The 22,351-nt window shown below is 27.1% G+C and overlaps 1 protein-coding gene across 6 annotated transcripts; it reads left to right on the top strand.

The window, feature by feature from the left end:
• Positions 1-1,633: 1,633 nt before the first annotated feature.
• LOC145189866 (uncharacterized) lies at positions 1,634-16,525 on the top strand. 6 transcript variants are annotated; one of them, XM_090090604.1, is made up of 14 exons: positions 5,644-5,755; positions 6,073-6,207; positions 6,301-6,354; positions 8,944-9,175; positions 9,282-9,401; positions 11,226-11,276; positions 11,385-11,666; positions 11,769-11,795; positions 12,010-12,060; positions 12,164-12,251; positions 12,675-13,199; positions 13,280-13,465; positions 13,607-13,924; positions 14,470-16,525. In XM_090090604.1, the coding sequence occupies exons 3-14, from the start codon at positions 6,332-6,334 to the stop codon at positions 16,308-16,310; spliced, it is 3,744 nt and encodes a 1,247-aa protein (XP_089946730.1). In that variant the 5' UTR covers positions 5,644-5,755; positions 6,073-6,207; positions 6,301-6,331; the 3' UTR covers positions 16,311-16,525. The 6 variants fall into 6 exon arrangements, with proteins under 6 accessions (XP_089946732.1, XP_089946731.1, XP_089946730.1 ...); XM_090090606.1 differs by lacking the exons at positions 5,644-5,755; positions 6,073-6,207 and adding an exon at positions 1,634-1,672; XM_090090605.1 differs by lacking the exon at positions 6,073-6,207 and having other exon boundaries at positions 5,636-5,755.
• The last annotated feature ends 5,826 nt before the right edge of the window (positions 16,526-22,351 follow it).

The raw sequence follows: 22,351 nt of genomic DNA, 5'->3' as shown, positions 1-22,351 counted from the left end.
TCCAATGTACGGTGTCTGCTCTGTATCGTTGAGAAGTTAGACGTCCACCATCAACCGTAAACAGCTCTGTGCGAGCTGTTAAAGATATTTCGCCTCCATACCATCAATGAGCCGCCTCCATGTAAAGTGGTTTCTCAAATGTTACAAGCAAAATATCTTTCAATTGGTCTTCTGTACACTCTTGGGTGGCGATCAGAACTTATAAGGCAAAACCATGATTCATCTGTAAATAAAACCTGTCCCCAAACATGATTTCCAAATTCATATGCCCCCTTGCAAAAGCCAGTCTGTTTTTTCAGTGGTCTATAGACAATCAAGTACCAGTAGCTGCTGCTCGAGGTCGTAAATTTAAAGCATGAAATCTTTTTCGTATGGTATCTTGACTAACAGAAGTTCCATGAACCTCAGCAAGTTGTATTTGGAGACTTTGTGAACCACGGCATTAGTAGCTCGTTGTCTTCATTGGCCAAGTCGTCTAGCTTGATCATTGGTACAAACGTTTGTAGAACCCTACCGACTGTTGAATGAGACACTCCAAATCTTCTACCAAGTTCGCGATTTGTTAATCCTTGATTAGACAAAGTAACAGTTGCATCACATTCTTCATGACTTAAATTTCGTCTAGAACTCTGCATTGCGAACAGATGTGTTACTCAAATGACAGTTATCTTTTCAACTGTTAAAACAATTTAAAAGCAATACATACTTTTCTTTTAGAAGTGAGGTTAAATTACAGCAAAACATGCTATTTATGAAAAGCTGCTATAATTTCGAAATTAAATATGGGAAACGGAATAAGACCTACTTTGTAATTGATAAAATCCGGGAAATACATAATATTTTTTACATAAGTTGGAATTGAAATGGTGCGTTAATTTTTCGGTGTATATATATATATATATATATATATATATATATATATATATATATATATATATATATATATATATATATATATATACTTATTTACATACATATACATATATGTAAACTGTGGTTCAAAATAAATTGGAAAGGTTTTTGATAAAATTGTTATTTATTAGTAAAGTACTAATAAAGATGAATCTAAACTTGCACATCATGGCTGGATTCACCCCTGTGTAATTAATTTAGAAATGCAGGGACAGCTAATTATATTTTCCATTACCCTGCACTAAAACTACTCAAAAGAAATCTTTTAAAAACTTATTTTTCAGAATGTGAAAAAAGGATTTACTTAACTTTTTAAAGATATCATCATTTCTTTTGAGACTTTTGAACGATAAATATGATATAGATAATAAAAACACAAATAATAAAAATACTCAAAATACGAATAATATGAAATAATCATAATACGAGTAATAAAAATAATAATAGCACGAATGATTAAAACGATAATAGTTTGAATAATAAAAATGAAATAATACGAATAACAAAAATGATAATAATGTAAGTAATAATAGCAGTCTAAGCAGCAACATTAGCACAAATAGTAAAAACAGAAATTTTATCAATTAACAAAAATATTGATTCCATTGCTAACTACACAAATTAAATAGAAATCATTTTGTTTAACATCGGGGAGGGGGTTTCTGTAAACATAAAAAGGAAATTTGATTTCCACTTTTTCTATTTCAATATTTTAAAGGAAAAACATCTGTGTTTAACTGTAGACGAAAAACAACACACGGTACAATTTTATTATTATTTTTTTTAATTTTTACTTTAGATTTTTTTTTTTTTTTTATTCGTTCATTAGTAACTTTTTTATCTCAATTTTGATTTTAAATTTTTCTTACAGTTTAAATATACAACAATATACACCAATATATGAATTTTTTAATTCAGTTAAAAACAGTACAACAGCCTAAGAGAATTTTTAAAGCAGAAGCACGTGAGCGCAATTAAAATATCAGAGAAGATCTTTCTTAAGTATATTCAATTACCAAAACTGCTTTTGAAAGAGTTAAAAGAAAAATGATCTGTTTTATGCATAGAAAAGTATCCAAAAAAATACAGAGTTTGATTTATAAACAGTTTTCTGGGAAACAGAGACACTTGTTAAAGACTTTTTTAATCTGAAAAACAACACGTTTAGATCGAAATAAAGTGCCAAGTTTTTACGAACCAACAAAAAGCTTAAATCATGAGAAAATCTATCAAAGAAGTTTTAATCTTTCGTTATCATGAATTTATTTCTCCAGAGTTTTTTCGCTAATTTTTATATTTTTTATGGAAAACAATATTTTGCTTTGTCGCTTGCAAGACAAATCAAAATATTGTTTTCAATAAAAATATTTTCAATAGACATAACAACATCTAGCAAACGATCTCTTAAACCAGATTTTAAAATTCTTTGTTATCTTAGAATGTTTCATCTTTAAAAAAGCTAAAAAAACTTTCATCTTTTATAAAAACTTTTTGGGTGCTCAAAGATTATTCACTGTGTTTTAAACCGACAGGCAGCCAACCCAGGATTTCCAAACTATTTCAATCGTTTTTTTATCAAACAAGATGAAGGAGAATAGGGAAATTATTCTTCATATAAACCTTAAAGAATTAAGCTGGCTCAAACAATTTGAAAGATATAAAAATGAAGAAGAGAAATAGAGCACCAAGTGTAAAAAATAGTACATTTGTTGAAAGCTGTTAAAATGGGAACATATTTTTTCATTTTGATAAACTTATCTAGATTAACTTCACTTATTTTCTAGATTTACTTATCTTTATTATTATTATTATTTTCTTTTTTTTTGTTTAAAGTTTATTTAAAGTATCATAAAATAAAAACTGAAAAAAGATATTACTTTTATTTTCTATAAAATTTTTTTTTAATAAATCTTGCGTTAAGGTGTAAAAAAATTTTTATTTTAAAATTTTATCGAACCCAATAACAAAATAAATCGATAAAAAAAAAAAAAAGTACGATAATTCAAAACTTGCGCAGCAGCGCTAAACGTCAAAACTAGTATTTAAAATACAGATGTCCCCCCCCCCCATCTCCCCAAGTGCTATTTATCCCCAACGTGTAATTTATATGCATCTCTTTTATGTCATTTTAACTAGGTCGTTGCTAATTTTCGTTGGAAATCTCTAAACTAAGTTTTTGTTTTAGTCTACTTACGAAATTAAGTCTTTGTCCCTTAAAAGGTAAATATATTCGTTTGGGTTAATATAAGGAAATGGGTTCAAAACCTAGTTTCTCGACTAGGAAGAAATAGACCAAAAAGTGGGGTGAGATTGACATTTATTTGTATAACTTGAAACTTATTAAAGTTATATTTAATAATTTATCAAAACATTATTAGGGGGGGGGGGGGGGGAGGATTGATACATAGGCAAATATTCAGCCGTTTTAAATCAATTTCAACTTTTGAATGCAGATACCAAATGTTGCTTATAATCACTTCTTCCACAGAAAATATTGTTAGGTTTTGAGCATTTGTTACCTGTAAATTTGCCTTTTGTTTATTTTGCCGCTACATTGATTTTTTTCACGTTTAACTGTGTATGGTGAATACGCTACTTTTTTGAGTGTTTTTTTAATGTTTTAATTTGTTCAAACTTAAGTTCAAACCTAAAATTAAAAAAAAAAAATTAAAAAGGTTAAAGTTTTTTTAAGTACATAAAAAAATACTTAATTTTGAAGAACTCACTCGTAATGGGTGAGGATTGGTACATAGAAATCGGGAAGCATTGGTACAGAATTTTTAATATCTGTTCTGTAGATTACATATATACTTGGAACAGTGTGTTAAAATATATTTTTTACAATATGGTTCTTATTCTCAAATGCTTTGCTAATTCTTTCATACACTATGCACTAATGCACCTATGCAATTTAAATACAATTGTTTAAATACTAGTTACTTAAATCATTTTTCTGAGTACTGCAATGTTTTTTAATTCAAAACTATTTTTTTTATACAAATATTTTACCCGTGAATAATTTAAACGACCCAGTATCCATTTCTAGTCATTCTTCCTATTATTAAGTAAACTAGTTATGTATACTTCTTCAAACGGCAAACGAATACAGTATTTTTAAGTATATTGAAAAACAATAAATGCGCCCATATATTTCAAGCGTCGAACCAATTGATTAAACTCAAAATATTATTGTTATGCAAATCACTAGAATTCTAATATAACAGCTTCTGAAAAACTCTGAAACTTAGCTTGAATAAACAGTGTTGGGAAACATCACTAATTCATTTTTATGATTTTTATTCTTGTAAGTATTTAATTTCTTTATTTGCCAATTTTATTTTTTTTATCTAATTAATGTTAAATGACGCATAGTAAGTTAGAGATCTGCAAGGGTCAAAGTTTGGTGTTTAGCCCGGCCCGGCCCGGCCCTGCCCTGCCCTGCCCTCCTCGGCCCGTTTGAGTTTTTGATTTTTACGGTCATTTTTGCTTCATTAACTATTTGAGCTGGGTTAATCTTTATTTTTTTATGCTACAATAAATTTCTATTTGTTGATTCAAGCAAATAGAGCCATGTCTTCATGTTTTTATTTGCCTAGAATAACATCTTGAAAAATTTTATTTAGCAATATATTAACTTTTAACAGCAGGAGACATTACTTTTTGAATTATTATGGTCAATATGATTATAGTTTGATTAATAACCCTTCAATGGCCATGTCATTTTCTTCACCGTTTTTATTAACGTTTTTCAGTAACCGTGACTATTTAAAAAACGGCATATATATTGTCGAAAAAAAAAAAAAATGTTTTTTTAACACTAAAAAAAAATAACTTAAATGTATGATTTCAAATAAAAAGTCAAAATATTTTTAACGTTCCACAATTTCTTTTGACTAAATTGAGAATAAGAAAAATATTCCTTAGGCTTAATTCCTACATCATTTTTTAATCGTCTTGTATTTTTTTTGAGCACATAATATTTTAAATGCAATTTTTATCAAAGTTGTTTTTTGGTCCTACACTACAACTTTTTATATACTCCAAACATTTTTAAATGTTAAGTTTCTTCAGACTGACATTAAGGAAAAATACTTTCAACGCTGACGTAGCCTACGTAACAGTCGATAAAAAGTCAGATCACCAAATACTTCCTTACTTGACCATTAAAAATACGTTCTTACTTGACCATTGAAAAATACATTCTTACTTGACCATTGAAAATACATTCTTACTTGACTATTGAAAAATACATTCTTACTTGACCATTGAAAATACATTCTTACTTTGACCATTGAAAAATACACCTTTACTTTAGCAAAAAAATTTTAAAGCCTATCGAGTTTACAAAAATATTTTATAACTAAAAATGGTTTCAATTCAACAAAAACTCTGTTTTTAAGGAAAACTCCCAAAATAAATTGTTAAAGTTGTTAAAGTCAAGTACAAAGTACAAAGATAAATTTAGTCTTTTTTTGTTAAACCCACCAATTGCAATTAATTTGTTAAAATTTCAGCTATTAATTATAAAGTCAGCATATATTTAAAGACCAAATAACGCATAAATTTAGGGTGGCTAAAAAGTCACCACACCATTTTAAAATGGAATAACTATCATTTCTTAATAAATCGCATTTATTCTTTTATAAACACAAAACTCAAAAATATTAGTTGATGGGTAAGTAATTTCAGAATTTCGCAAAATAATTCTCCCAAAGGTTTGCTTGGAGAGTTCAATAGTAAGGCGAGCTGCACGGACAGCAGCACCATCATGGCGCCACGATACCTCTGGTGTGTCTGATTAAAAAAAAAAATTTAAATGGTGTTGCGACTCTTAGACCACCTTGTATGAGTTTGTTATTTGTTTTTTCTAAAAAAAATTTTTTTTAAATATATTATTAAAAAACAAAGAGAAAGAAATTCTTGGGATTTTCATTAATTGATTGTTTTCGAACATGCGTTACTCTAATGGGAAAAATTTCTATAATTATCTCAAAGTCGATAAAGTTTGAGATAATTGAAGAAACCGTCGATAAAGTTTGAGATAATTGCAAGCGGTATCGAAAAAAGGCTTTCTTATCAGGAATTTAAATTTTGGTTTGAGAATCTTCTAAAACTGTTTATTCAAATATTTAAATTAAACTAATCAATCTGTTTTTTTAGTTTCTGAACAAAATTCTTTACATTTCCCTCGTTTTTATAAACTGTAAACAACTTCAATATGACTATTTTGGTTCCATTGTGCGTGAAAAGATTATGCAGTGAAAATAAGTGATATACATTTATATTCTTTACCAGGTATAACATACTATAGACTAAGAAAGCTTGATAAACAAACAGATATTTTAAAATACATGATTACATATTTATATGGTTTGTTTTTACTCTTAGTTGGTTGAGTAAGAGATGCATTATTTTCAAAATGGCATTAGTAAAAGATTGCAAGTATGCTTTTTTAGATTTATTAAAAAGTATAAATATTTGAAAAATGCATTATATATATTACAGCTTTATGTACATAAAATATTTTTTATACATTATTATAGCTTGAAATATTTATTTTCTTTTTTTTGACAATCTTTTCATCTCTCAATTATGCAACAAACCTAAATGAAACTTGGTTCTACATCAAGTTTTTCTGCTAATTCATAAGTAATTTTTTTTAAAAAAAGTATCATTCTAACTTTTTATGCTCATATTATGATAATAACTTCCCCTTCTGAATCACAGTATGCATATTCTTTTTTTGTAAACATTTCCTGCAGTTTTAGCATGATTGATTTTGTTTGGAGATAAGTGTAATTAACATTTGCTGTTAGTTTGACATACATTAAGTAGAATCATTTGAATTTATAACTATCTGTTGTATCTTAATAAAAAATTATGGCTATCTGTTACATTTGTATAAAAGTGGCTTCTTGCATATCCTTGTCCTATTTCATTTTATTGATTAATTATTATGATGTATAATTAAAAATTTATAAGTGTTATTATTAATATTTAATCAATGCATTCAATTTTTTGGATGCTTTTTTTTTTTGCATGATATATGAACAAACTAGATATATTTGTACATTTACTTTTGAAAGTTTTAATTTTAAACTTTTAACTTAAAGTAATGGAGCATACAGAGTGTATGAAAAGATTCTATATATATATTGTAAAAAAATTACAATCCATTAAAGCACTGTAAATATAAACTTAAAGTATATTTCAGTGAGTTTTTTTTTTCTGAACAAGTTTATGTGTATGTATCTTTTAAACATTGTATGTGTTTTAACTATTCTTGTTATTTATAATTATACTATTCCAGGTTGCAAAGAGTTTTTATTTTGAGATTATTTCTGCAGTAGTATTAAAATAATTTTTAGGACATATGCAAAATAAAGAAAAATGACATGGTTATTGTAAATAAATGATGTAACTAAAGCAAAATTATAATAACTCACAAACATTTTTGGTAAACTTGAATTAAATTTGCAAAGTTTTTACTAAATTACTGATTAAGTAAAATTTTTAAATCCATTTTTTCTAATGTAAAATTAATTGAATGCTATTTAAAAAAGCTTAACCTTGCTATGGTGTCTAGCTATGACAATTTTATGTTTTGATATCTGTTATATTAAAAAAATGTAATAAATTGTATTTCTTTTTGATACATATATATATACATGTATGTATCCATACATTTATTGTAGATTTTTTTACAAGGATGATAGTTAATGAATTTTAATTAAATCACTTGTAAAAGAATTTATTTTCATTGTTTACTTAATACATAATAAACCCTTTATAGACTACTTACAGACAATGTGGGATAGTAACTTAATTCTTTTGGATTATGCTTGCTAATTAGATTTAAAAAAAAAGTCATGCAGATGTACAGTGATGTAGTTTTTTATTTAAGTTAATATTGTTTTACACAAACTGAATTAAGGTATTTTAAAAAGTTTAATGATAGATATTGCATGTGTACTGCCTCTAGAATGTTATAAAGAAATGTTCCCAGAGGAAATGTTTAATCAACTAAATTGAAATCATAATATTAAATTTGGCATCATGTTAATATAAATACTCTAGACAATCAGAGTTGCACATGCACTTCTATTATGTCAATATTTGAATTGATAAATGTTTTTAATGTAAGATTATTATAATTATTATTATTATTATTATTATTATTATTATTATTATTATTATTATTATTATTATTATTATTATTATTATTAAATCATTTGTTTTATACAAAACCTTACAGAATGCAACAAATATGTGTATTGTTGTTATATAGCAATCCATGTTAATAAAATTTGAAAGTGATTCTTCTATTTCATGAAGATTTTATTCTCAAGTTAAAAAATTATGAGAAATCAGAATTTACATTTTTAAATTTTTTAAAATTCTTAGATACTTCTTTTTTTTTTTTTTTTTTTTTTTTTACAAAAAGAGCGAAAAATACTATAAATATTTGTCATTTCTCATTCCATAAATCATTAACTGTTAATTGAGATTAGTTTCTTGATTAATTTTTCTACTTAAGTATTTTAAAATTCTTATGGCTTGTATTATATAAATATTGATTAAATATATACTTTACATTTATTTTCTCTACTATATCAAGATCTTAGTGCCAAACATAACATTCTTCATAGCCTAAAGTTCTTTGGTATTTATGCAGAAACAAATTTTTATAGTTTTGCAATTACGTTTAATGTTACCAACTCCTTCACTTTTTATCTCAAAATATGAATTTTTGTTTGGTAGTGTTGTTTCATGCTAAGTCCTCCATATGTAAAATCAAATTTACAAAGTAGATCATTTTTTAGTATCATTTAATTTGTTAGCACATCTGGTTTTTAGTAAATTCATTATGTTTTTGATTTCCTCAATTTATGAGCTATATAATTTAATTACATTGTTGTAATGTGTATAAATTCACTATCTTTTAAATCTTTTAAATTAAAATTAATGCAGAGATAACTTCTATAGAGATAAAATCTATTTTAAGTAAATATTTTATGCTTATTTTTTGAGATTATCAATGAAGAGTTCAGCTCCCTTGCCTCCTGTTTCACATAAAAAAGGTTCTAAAGAGAGTATTCCAAGCTTAATGGATGGCAAAACTATAGTTTTTAACCATGATGCACTTGTGTATGTTTTGAAAGAAAGGAATTGGTCTCCAGTAATAGAGAGCTATGTCAAATTGTTTTTGGTATTGACTGAGCCTAAGATGTACAGAGTTATGGTCTGGGATGCACAAAATTTGGTACATATTTAATTGCGAACTCTTAAGCTTTACTTGTTTTTTTGTTTTGTTTTGTTTTGAAATTGTTCTTTCTGATCTTTCGTATTACATTTATATATACTTTTAGGTAATACAATGTGTTGTGGATGCTTCAGCTAAAGTTAAAACTAAAGATACGTTTGTTAAATGGAAAAGTGAGAGTACTACTATGGGTGCTCGTTTTACTAGCAAAGACACAGCAAATACAGCAAGTGCTTTTTTAAAAAAAATTTTTGTTAATACAACTAATTCACATTTGATAAGCTGTATTTATTTACAAGAACAACAAGTAACAAAAAATAAATAGGAAGCATAAATAGCAAATATTTGAAAACTGATGACACTTAAGCCTGTAAAATATTTCAAAACCCTAGTATTTGGCAACACTATAGCTAAACATATTAATGGTAAAAAAAAAAAACTTTACAATTAATTTACTATTTCAGTTTAATTAATTTTAATGTCTTAAAGTTATATAATTGATTATTAAAGTATTCTCAATTAGTTTTGACTTTGTAATTTATGTAGTAATTATTTGGTACCATAATAATAACCATGATGATAGTATAAATGACAACCATATTATTAATTTTAAATCAAGTTTAATTCAAATCATTAAAAAACCATTTTTAATTACTTTTAAGGTAACAAGTTTTTTTTGCTTATCAGTGTTATTATTAATTTTACTATGATAACCATAGATATATTTATGATTTCATGGTTATCCTGGTTATCATTTGTTTTTGAACCATTAAATTGGTTTTGAAAAGTTAAGTTAAATTTTGTACCTATAATTTTGTACCTATAACACCATATTGTAATATTACTGTTTTAATTTATAATGCAAAGCATCTCATTAGCTTACAGTAATCTATACTTTACAACCAAAAATTTAAACCAAGCTTTTTTTTGTGACTATTCCTTAACTTGAAAGTTTATTAATACAAATAAACTTCCAAGTTATCATATTTGTTACCTGTATAAGTCATTTGTTACCTGTATAAGTCATTTGTTACCTGTATAAGTCATTTGTTACCTGTATAAGTCATTTGTTACCTGTATAAGTCATTTGTTACCTGTATAAGTCATTTGTTACCTGTATAAGTCATTTGTTACCTGAATAAGTCATTTGTTACCTGTATAAGTTATATAATTTGTTAGTTAAAAAATGTGTTACATTAGTAATGATAGGTGTTGCATTCATCAAGTGAATGGTATTGAATGGTATTGTGCATTTTTTGTGACATTAGAACTTAACATTTTGCCCTATAATTCAGTTGATACTAAATTTTCATTAGGTAATAACTAATATCAGTTATAGAAAATTAGTGTATGAAATTATGATATTGCCAAATATTTTTTATTTATGGCTAAGTAACTTATGAGTTGCTACATAAATATCACTCTTGGCTGTTGAGTTATGGGTATCTGAATTAACATTACAGAATAATTTTTAATTTTGAGATTTAAAACCTAATTATTAAAACTTTTGATTTATTTGTTTATGTCATCTTAAGTGAAAATGCAGTAATTTTTAATATTGACATATTTGTTATTATAACAACAACAGTTTGTTCTGCAATATTTTGCTAATTACTTCACCACAAATCTTATATATAAACAGCAGCAGTATTATGTAACAATAATCATTCATCAGTTATTTAAGTTTTAAAAGAACTAAGTTTAATGTAAAAAGTTTAGTTATCATTTAACTTGCTGAGCAACTTGGATATCTATAAACTAAAGCACTTGGGTATCTATAAATTAGCTAAAAGGGTTAATAAAGAACAACTATTTAATTTTAAAAAAGTTTGTCTTAACAAAAATTTTAATTAATTTTGATTTAAAGTATCTTTATTTATATTAATAAATAATTATGAATAATAAAGACAATTTTTAGACTGTTTTAGAAGAAGCATATTTACAAACTTTAGTTTTTATGTCATGTCAAGAGAAACAAATCAATCCTATGGCAACAGTTTTGCCTAGAATTTTTTTAAAGTTCAAACTTTCAAAAACTTTTTTCTTCTAGTTTTATCAACACTTGGAAGAGATTGTTGGCATGCTATCCATAAATGAAAAGGTATTTTTTTAAATTTTCAACATACATTCAAGGCTTTTGGTGTCTTCTCAAGTTTTTAGCTTAAAGTGCTAGAAAGAAACACTGTAAATTAGCAAAAATTTTCTTTAGAAAAGTTTTAACTTGAATGTGGAATTACCATCAGGAAAAACCAGCCAAATTAAAGTTTTTTCAGGCATGAAATTAAGTACATTACAAAAAGATATATGCACATCTGCTGGTCTTGATCCTGATAAATATAGGCTGGTTGATTCGCATGAACTAATGACTCCACAGCAGGTTTTTGTTACTGAAGAGTTCTCTAAAAAAAGCTTGAAGATTGTAGAAGCAAAGAGTTCACTTCAAAGAAGAAGAAGTGTTGAATCACATAGCAGCAATAACAGTACATCAGAGGTTGATGTTTAACAAGATTAAAAACTTTTTACCTAATTATAAATTAAAGAACATGTGTAGTTTTGTTGAAGTTGTCTAAATGTATTGTGTTTTAACTTTTAGGGATATCCAGGAGATTTGTTTATAAATGTAAGTAATAGTTTCTTGATTTTGCTCTATTTACTTTAAATCTAATTCTTTGTCCAAATGATGGTTAAGCTGATATCTCAATATTAAGGTTAAAGTAATATGTAATCGGAGGTTAAGTATCTATTTGGTTAGACTTTTAAGTGTCCTAAGTTTCTTTTTTTTTTTTTTTTTTTTTTTAATAGCTCAGAATACTTAACTATGCATTCTATTTTAGTTAGAAGATTCTAATTGGCGTGGTTTCTTTAACATTGCTAATATTCAAAAGGTGAAATTTTTTCTCCCTTCTTTTTTTTTTTTTCTTTTTTTTTTCTCTTTTTTATTATGTTAAATGCTAGATTAGTTACTTTTTCTAAAACTATTTATTTTAGACTGAATTAAACAACTCTGAAGCTCAGGCTTTTGTTCTGTCATTTGTTAAAGACAGAGGTGGTTACTCTTTCTTGAGAAAAGTTAATGGTAAATCTTTTTGCTTATAAATATTGCATTTTTAAATTTAAAAGCTTATATTTGTTGATCTTCCTTTTATGGACATATTTTGTTGGTTCCTAATTTTTTGAAAGTTTATTGATGAATACATGAAAATTAAAAAAGAGTTTCATGGAAAGGCAGGAACTTTTAGTTTTTGTTTTTTTTAATACATTTTTCTTTTTTTTTTTTTTTTTTTTTTTTTTTTTTTGATACTGTAGATGCTTTGATTAAAAAAATTCTTGTTAACAAAATTTTGTACAATTAGTTATTAGTTGAAATCAAAAAGTATTAACTATAAATCATACTTACAACTATAATAATTGTTAGCTGTAAATTGTCAAGAGCTTTATTACACAAAAGAATAAGTTAAAAACAAAAGACTTGAAAATTTAATTATTGAATTTGTTATAGATCATAAAATATCCCACAATGTGTTAGATGATTTGAATGATCTTGCTGGACAAGTGCATGCAATTAATGATCGCTCAGAAGTTGTTGATGGAATACCTAAATCTGTTTCAATAAACACGATAGGTTCACTATCAAATGATGATGGAAAAAAGAACATCAAAAGACGAGCACCTCCTCCCCCTCCAGAAAATAAAGCTGTACAAAAATCAAAAGTGCTAGTTGAGTCCACATCTAATTGCACAAGTCCAAAGTTGCATAGTACACATAAACGTCAAGCGCCATCAATTCCATCTAGCCCCACTACATCCATTTCTTCTATGAACTCTACTAAAGTTGTTAATTTTGAGCAGGTAAAAACTACTGATACTGCCATACAATCTCCTAAAGCTTCTCAATCACATAAGATTTCTAAGAAATCAACACAAGAAGGAGATAAACCTCCTCCCATGTTTGTTCCTCCTCCTCCACCACATGAGCCACCACCAGATGATGCATCCTCTCCTGGAGATGAGAGTCATTTACTTAGTAAGTTTTCTTTGAATGAATTGAATTAATTTCTCATAACAATTATGAAATCTCAACTTTTCAAAGAGATATTTATTCAGTAGAAAGCAGTACCACGCATAAAGTTGAAGCAAATAATGCATGCATGGATTTCCATGATGATCAAATATCTGATGATGTTTCAAACTCTGATATAAATGATACTGAAAAAGATGTGTCAGCAATTTCTGATGAAATATTTGATTTTGCTCCAGCACTTGACTCCATAGATTATGGTGTTGAGCCAGGTTTATTTTTTTAAATGAATTTTAAAATGACATTTCAAATTTAAAGTGAAATCATTAACTTTTTACATTTTTGCATTTATTTTTATAGTTGCATATGACTTTAATTCAATTCTAGTCTTGATATTTAATGTGTATTTTTAGTTAAGAACGAAGAGGTTCTTTCTAAGATAGTTGAAGTTAGTGAAATAAGTGATGCAGAAGTTAGTGAACTAAGCAATGCTAATGTTGAAGAAAAAAGTGATGATACAGCTGCTCAAGTTGATATTGAAATGAAAATGGATTGCAATGTTAACTCAGTTGAGCAACAGAGTAATAATATATCAGAAATTAACAAGGAGTTGTCTGGTATCTTATTAAAAGAAGAAGAAATTAAAAGTGTTTCAATAATGGATGAGACAAAAAAACAGGATGATTCTTTTAAAGGTGTGCTACAAACTTCAGGTTCAAATGATTCATCTAGTAAGTTTCAATGGTTTAAAAAATTAACCAAAAATTTGCAGTTTGATGTTGTATCAGTAAGAAGTGACCAATTTTCAAGAAAATCTTGAAGGATGATAATGATGATGATGATGATGATGATGATGATGATGATGATGATGATGATGATGATGATGATGATGATGATGATGATGATGATGATGATGATGATGATGATGATGATGATGATGATGATGATGATGATGATGATGATGATGATGATGATGATGATGATGATGATGATGATGATGATGATGATGATGATGATGATGATGATGATGATGATGATGATGATGATGATGATGATGATGATGATGATGATGATGATGATGATGATGATGATGATGATGATGATGATGATGATGATGATGATGATGATGATGATGATGATGATGATGATGATGATGATGATGATGATGACATCATCATCGTCATCATCATTTTTAAAAAAATTATTTTTATTAAAAGATGATTCAAAATGATTTGTTCTTTTAAAACATTCTTTTATAGAATATATACTTTTTCAGGTGGAAGCATAGAAAATTTTGAGGGCAATTTAAATTCAAAGCAAATCAAAGAAACAAGGTTTAGCGGTAAGAATATTCCTCCACCACCAGTTCCAAAAAAACCCCCTAATGGTTTGTACTCTTTGCTGAAAATAAAAGCCACAAGTATTTCTGACACTGAAAAACCTCTATTTGATGATCATAATTTAACTCTGAGTAAGTATTCCCATGAAAATAGAGAGATTACAGAGAAATCAGCTGAAGAAGAAATTACTGCTCAAAAAGTAGCAATTTTAAAAAGAGAAGTTGACTCATCTTTTGAGTATGAGTTAGCACCAAGACATTACAATGCTGTTAGATTAGATAAAGAGCATATAAACCAAAACCATACAAGTAATGGGATAATACTCCAAGAGAAAGAGTCTTCTAAATCATTAGTGTCATCAAAATTGGGAGAAGGCTCAAATATTGAAAATATCAATGAGACCAGAGATACTATTGGCAAAAAAATAAATTATACAGATCCTAGTTGCAGTATTTCAAAAACTGTTAGTCAAATTGAAAATAATTTGCTTGTGTTAAATAATTCATCACAATCCTTTAGTTCTACATCACAAAATGATTCTGCTCCTGATATGGTTGAAAGCAATTTCCATTTTACTAAAGATGTGAAACCACCCAACTTGCTCAATTCTAATGACATGGTAAAGAAAAATAATGAATTTCCTTTTGGTAAAAATTCACAATGTTCAGCACATGATCCTAGCATGGTATCTGAACAGAAACTAATTCATCTTAATTCCAACATTAGCTCTTTAGATAGCTCTATCCCAATATTACATCAATTATCATTTGATACACCTTTACCGAGTCAAAATGTTAGTTCTGTAAATAAGTTGGAGGGTCATTTGACATCAGAAAATGTTTTAATTGATGATGAAACAGCTGCTAAAGCTGTCCAATATAGTAGATTTGTAAATGGTTCAGAAGTATTTGCAGAGCAGAAAAACAATCTTAAATTTTCCGAAACTACTTTGTACAAAGATGATTTACCATCAGTTCATCTTGATCAGAAATATACAAAGGACTTAAAGAATAAATCGTACGACCCCGACAGTTTAGTAGTTTTTCCCGATGAGATAAATAATAAATCAAGTAGCAGTGCAGAAAAGACTATTTTTGACCCTGTTAATAAAATTATCTTTACAGACCTTATGCCAAAGTATTCTGAATCGCCTAAAACTTCTAATCCATGGCGTGGCCGTGTTTCATCCTTACACAAAAGTTCATTGGTCACACCATCATCTGTGTCTAAAGATTCTCCTAGTAACAATTTTATTGAAGCTGTAAACTCAGAAACTTTAAGATCAGTTGGTGCGCACATCATCGCACTTGACGAAGTGGGTAATACACCAACTAAAACTAACTACTTTAAAAAAAATCTGTTAATTGAAAAAGATTTATCTTCCGAAACGAATGAACAACAGCCACCGATTCATTACTCCGGTTTTTATCCTGCAAAGCAAAATAATACTTTGTTCTCTAATAATAACAATGACACTCTACCTTCTCATGGATTATCCTCTTTAACTTTAAATTCAACGTCTGGTGAAGTTGCTGTACCACCTTTGAAATTTAAAGATTGTTCTGAAAATTCAACTTTGATTACAAATAATATGCAGCAATCGAAAAGTTTTTCGTCAAGCAATCATCAGACGATTGACTTAAGATCAAAAGATCAAGAAATTGTTGTTAAAAAAGTTCCACCCAAAACACTTCCAAAACGACAAATATCAACAGACAATAACGTTAGGCCTTCAGAATTAGCGAGAATTTCGCAGATGTTGTCAACAAAAAACTAAAGCTGCGAATATTTTTTAATGATGTCTGTGTTTGTATAAATATATAATATATTATGACGTTGAATATTTATATATTTTTAGAAAAGTAGTTATAATATTTGAGTATTTTGACTTTTATTAATTTATTTTGATTGGTTACCGAAATATTGCTGTTAAAGCAATGTCTCCTCCGTTCTCTCTCTTTAATATCTCTCTTTAATTAATGACAATTGAAACCTTTTTTCTGAAATTGCGTGATATACGTATAAATTGTGTGATATACGTGCACGTTTTTATTTCAATATTTTAGAAATAAATAAGTGATGCAGCGGATATTGCTTTTTCAATGTAAATAGACAAAACCGGATAATAAATAGAAAAACCCATATCTGGTACATCACTAACAAATTATATGCTATGAAATTTCATAAAACGTTGTTGTTTGTTTTGTTAATGGATAAAGTTGTGGTTATAATTTCTTTGCAACAATTTATCACCTATTTGCTACGATTATATTTTGAGCAGGCTACTAAAGCGCTCGTTATTTTTATAGTATGTGCAGAAAGGAATTTTTTACTTTTAATTGTCTTTCAATATTTGTATAAAAGCTCGTCACTGGAGTGTGTGTATGTGTGTGTGCATGTGTATATAATTTATTGTTTACAAACATTTTAAGTTTTGGTTTCGCGTTAAAAATTCTCGCTATTTTTTTTTTTTTCTTTTTTTAATTTTTATGGACTCATTGTCTTCTGCAAAATTTATCAGTAGCGTCGTGGTCTTGTTATGATAAAAGTTTTCTAAATTAAAGACTTTTTCTTCCAAATTAAAAGTTTTGGAGTTTTTATTCTTTTTAAAAATTTTCAACAATTATCTTGTAATAATTAAATCAAATATCTTGTATATTGTTTGTATATAGTTTGTATTTAGTTTGAATTAGTCAAAATATGGCTGCAATGTTTTTAATTCTTTCATGCTTATAAGATATCAAGTCTTGCATGATTTTGAGGAACACAGCGTATATTAGGTTTATGACATTTTTTAAACCCTATATATAGCCATGGCCTTATAATCTGAGAAATAGTGAATTATTAATGAAAAATCGTTTTATTGATAATCAATTTTTGCAATTTTTAATAAACCAGTTTTTAATTGCCTTTTGAATAAAAGGTATTTTTTTTATGATTGTTACTGTTAAAAATTCCCTTGGCTCGTTTTCCTAACATCACCTCGTTTATCTGCTAGAATATATAAAACTCGGTGATGCTTTGAAACATTTAATGTAAAAAGATATTAGAAAACAACGTTGAATGAACAAAAATTTCATTACCAATTTTCTATTTTAAATTTCCTTTAAAATAATCTTACAGAAGTTGCTGATGAAACTTTTTACAATTTTAGTTCACCAAAAGGGAGCGTTTTATCCATTTACATCTATACAAAAAATTAGAAGTGACTAAAAAAGAGATGTTTCAGATTTTCTTTACTAGAATTTATGAGGGAACTGGTAGAATATCATTCACATAAGAATATCAATTTATGATAATAGCTAAATAATTTATTTCCAGGAGTGACTCCACAAACTTTCATAAACTGAACCTTTTTAATTTGACGTTATTTTAACTGTTCAAGAAAAGAAAATAGTTTCTTTGTCATTTGTTTTTTGGTATTTAAAAATAACTTTTAATCAAAAACTCTTATTAAAACCAGAAGAGACTTACAATTGCAATTAAACGAAACTGCGTCAGTTTAATCACGAATGAGGAAAATTTTGATCTTCCGAAAATCAATTAAATTAATTGTATTTTTCGTAAAAAACGTCATTATTTAATTCCAAATTTAAGATCATATTCTAACTAACGGAATTTATTTTAAGATTCAATCGTAATAATTTGTATCTTACGTCAGTTACGAAACTTCCGTAAATAATTTACGTTAAAGTTCGTAAACAACGATATGGGTCTTTTTATTGAGATTTTAATAATGAAATTTATTTTTTCTTGTATGTATTTTAGTCGTTATTTACGACTCGTAAACGTAATTATTCGTTAGTTACGAAACTTACCTACATTTTTTTCAACTAAATTTCTACAGTTCTGGTATCATTAACATGTCAAAACATGTCTTCTTCATATGGTGATGTTTTGGTAAGGTCAACGAGGTCAGGTTCAATAGTTATAATCGTAAGAATAGTCAGTTTCGAAATTTTATGACAATTTAACAGGAAAGGATCGTAATAAATTAATCGATGGTTCTCGTAATTTTTAACGGAAATTTCGAGGAAATTAAATGATTTACGTAAGTTAAAACGAACCTATCTAGCAAATTACTCGAAGTAACGAATCAATTGAATCAATTACTCGTCGGAATTTCAATATTGCATTTTAATTGATATCGTTAATCGTTACGTTCGGTTAATTTTACGAACGCACGTAATTTTAATCTTTAATCCGTTACATTCGCAAAAACTTCATCTTTCCTTTAATTCAGTGATTCCCAACGTGAGGCGTAGGAAACTTTCAGGGGGCAATTATAAAATTGAAAACAAAAACCGATATTGAAAATAAAAATCATTTTAATTGTCATTGAAAATACCTCAGTTAAAATCAGATTTGAGAAAAATTCCACTTTAAATAAATATTTAGAATATTACTTCATAGAAGATCTTATCGTAATTATAATTGGATAAATAAGAATCAAAGTTTGATTTGACTTTGAATGAAATGTCAAATTCAAATGCAAAGTTTTTTTTTCTTTGTTTGATTGTTCAAGTTATATTTATTTAGAAAGCCTTAACAATTTATTAGAATATGTACATACATATGTATATGTAGTTGTTTTTATTTTATAACCATTTGTTATGTCCTAATATTTTCACATTTTTTAACGGCAAAAATATGAAAATTTGCCCGTTTTTGCAATTTTTTAATTCATATGTGAGCAATTAGTAAGCTAGGTTAGCATGAAAAACTTTGTGTGTGAAAATTTTAAAAGTTCATAATAAATCATTAGTTTTCTTTCAGCAGTGCATTAATTTGAAGGTTTTTATATAAAAAAAAAAAGTAATTTGTGTATCTAAAAAAAAAGACGAGTCAAAGTTTAACACAATTATAAGGTAAAATAGAAAATGAGTGGTAATTTTTTAATATATATTATTTAGCCTTCTTCTGTCACTAAATTTTGTAGGAAAAAATGGCTAATAGAGCTTTTTCTGAAAAAAGGCCGTCTTGAAGCACATTTAAAGGCAAAACATGGAACTTATGTAAGTTATAATTTGGACCAATTTAAATCTTTAAAGGAGAAATTTGATGAAAGATCGACCATAAATTCAATATTTTCTGCATAAACTGCTATTCAAACTCGTACTCTTGAAGTGAATTATAAAATTTCTCTATTAATATCAAAATTAGTAAAAAATCGTAAAGTTAGGGAAGATTTAATTAAGGTGGATAACCACAAAAAAAAAAATTCTTTTTACGAAAAAATCAATTTTTTGATATTTAAGTGATATAATGCTTCGGTGATCCATTTTAATTATGATAGACTTAGTTTTATCTAACTCATTCTAAAAATTATTGTATTTTGGATAGTTTGTAGGTAAGTATAAAAAAGCGTCATTAGCAACGTCCATAGCAACTGCATTTTTTTGTGTTTAGTCATTTTCAACAACCCTATAAATGCTTCTCTTTTTGACCAACTGCCTAAAAATTTAAACACTGTATGGTTTATTATGCCAGCTTGGTTTGCAATTGATTACTGTAAGTCCTCATACTAAAATATTTATAGTTTAACAATTAGTACAAGGAGCTTTGTTTGCATTTATAGCGATTCGGACAACAAATTTTATTTACATTTCAACCAAAGATAGTATTTATATACATATACACATTTTATAGTAATGGGTAATAAAAAAAGTAATGAACGAAAAAGAAAAAGAAAATTTAATGGGTTTTCAAAAAATTGTACTGAAAACAAGAGTCAAATACCATTTCAATCAACTTGTGTCAGTTCTAAAAAGCTCAGGTTTAACAATAATACGGACACTGAAAACAACTACTACATTCTTTTCAACTTTCAAATTCTTAAAGATATTATTGAGAAATTTTGTATATGTCCAAATTGTGAAAGTAACATGTTAATTAATGATGATTCAGCACTTAGAATGGGGTTTTCATACAAATTAATTATAAGTTGCAATGAATGTAAATATGAGTTCAATAGATACACTTTAAATCAAATTTATAAAAGTGATTCAAAGCAAGGAAGAAATTTATTTGACGTGAATTTAAAAACAATAATAGCTTTTCGTGAAATAGGTAAAGGGCATAAAGCTATAAAAGATTTCTCTCGTATAATGAGTATGTCATGCATGCAGAAAAATGCGTTTAATAATTTAATGAGAAAGTTATCAAAGGCTTACCATTCAGCTACATTACAGTCTATGAAAAATGCCGCAAACAAAGTAAAAAATATTTCACCAAATAAAACAACTACTGGAGAAGCTTTGATTAAAGTTTCTATTGATGGGACGTGGCAAAAATATCTTAAGGTTGGGTCGAGCAATTTACTTCAAATTTTCAGGAGTTGTTTAAAATACCTAAATGAAAGGAATAAATATTAAATTTTTTGAAACATACATTTATTTTTTGCTTTTTTAGTGTTTTAATATAGCTCTACCCCCTGAAAATATCGCAAAAACCACAAAATATCAAATAAAAATGCTAAAAATAGTTTGTTTTCATGGATTTTAACTCATTCCCTTTGCAAAGTTTCAAAGCTCAAAATTTACTATAACTTGAAAAATCGTGTTGCAAGTGTAGGTATTAAATGCTTCATTTTTACGTGATTTTGACAATTTTCTGCCTTTTTATGAAAGATCTACGTATTTAGCAATATTTACGTTTCAAAATTTATATACATTAATTTGAATCAAATAGTGGTTATCAAAATTTAATTATAGTTATGAAATTTTTTTTTTTTTTTGTGGTTATCCATCTTAAACCAGCGATATCAAGTTTTCTCAAAACAGTTCTGGGCAAAGACGACCAAGATGTTAAATTAATGCCACTAAGCAATAACACTGTTAATAGAAGAATAGATGAGATGGCTGAAAATGTTAAACCCAACTTGTTGAAAAGTTAGGATCAAGAAAACTCTCAATACAGATGGATGAGTCAACTATAAGAGACAGTCAGGCTGTATTGATGGCTTACATAAGATATATTGTAAACGGTGAATTCACTAAAGAAATGTTGTTCTGTGAATCATTTGAAACTACTACTACTGCCGTTGATATATACAACTCACTAAAAAAATATTTATTTGAAGCACAAATTAAAAATATTATATGTTGTGCTGCAGACGGAGCTCCTGTTATGATGGGCAAGAAAAATAGGTGTTTAAAATAATGAAGGATGACAATCCCGAAATGTTACTTGTGCATTGTGTTATTCATAGAAAAACGTAATCATCACGTTAATTTATCTTTTTTATAATTTTTTCAGTTCCGATTGTGATCTCGTTTTTATTTGTTCTTATTGGTTGTTTCATCTCTCTGAAATTGTTTGAATTGTGAATTGATTGGTTTTGAAAGTTAATGTAATTGATTTGAATTTGAAAATTGTTTTAATTTTATAAAATAATTCGAACTCTTATTTTTTGAATAAATTTTATTAATTATTTGAAGTATTTTTTTGGGATCGTTTTTAATTTTTGTCTTTTTTTGTAAATTGAATTGAACAGTTTGATTAATATTTTGCATACATTTTTTTTGCATACATTTTTTTTTATATATAGGGATCTAGGTATATTTAGTATTATATTTTTTCAGAATAAGGGGGGTATTCAAAATCTTTGAGGTGGTTTAGTGGGGCCTGAATGAAATAAGGTTGGGAAACACTGCTCTAATTACAACCAACAATGGTTAATGTTTTATACTTTCGTGTTCAAAATCCCTTACTACCCTCCCTTAGCCATTGATACTTTAAATGACTTAATGAGCTATAAAATTTATATCAGATATTGTACATAACGATAAATAAATATTCGGATTTTTTCGAAATGAA

The sequence above is a fragment of the Hydra viridissima genome, unplaced genomic scaffold, assembly GCF_058129835.1.
Source record: "Hydra viridissima isolate aposymbiotic clone 2 unplaced genomic scaffold, HvirCarnegie_v1 scaffold_6, whole genome shotgun sequence".
NCBI lineage: Eukaryota > Metazoa > Cnidaria > Hydrozoa > Anthoathecata > Hydridae > Hydra > Hydra viridissima.
The sequence above is the reverse complement of the archived record's forward strand: the minus strand, read 5'-3'. Positions and strand labels throughout refer to the sequence as shown.

Bases quoted from the DNA above. Each gene is read 5' to 3' on its own strand.
- LOC145189866 (XM_090090606.1), top strand. From the start codon at position 6,332: ATGGCATTAGTAAAAGATTGCAA. The intron at 11,277-11,384 runs GTATTTTTTTAA...AATTTTCTTTAG, and splicing joins TGCTATCCATAAATGAAAAG to AAAAGTTTTAACTTGAATGT. The intron at 13,466-13,606 runs GTTTATTTTTTT...GTGTATTTTTAG, and splicing joins AGATTATGGTGTTGAGCCAG to TTAAGAACGAAGAGGTTCTT.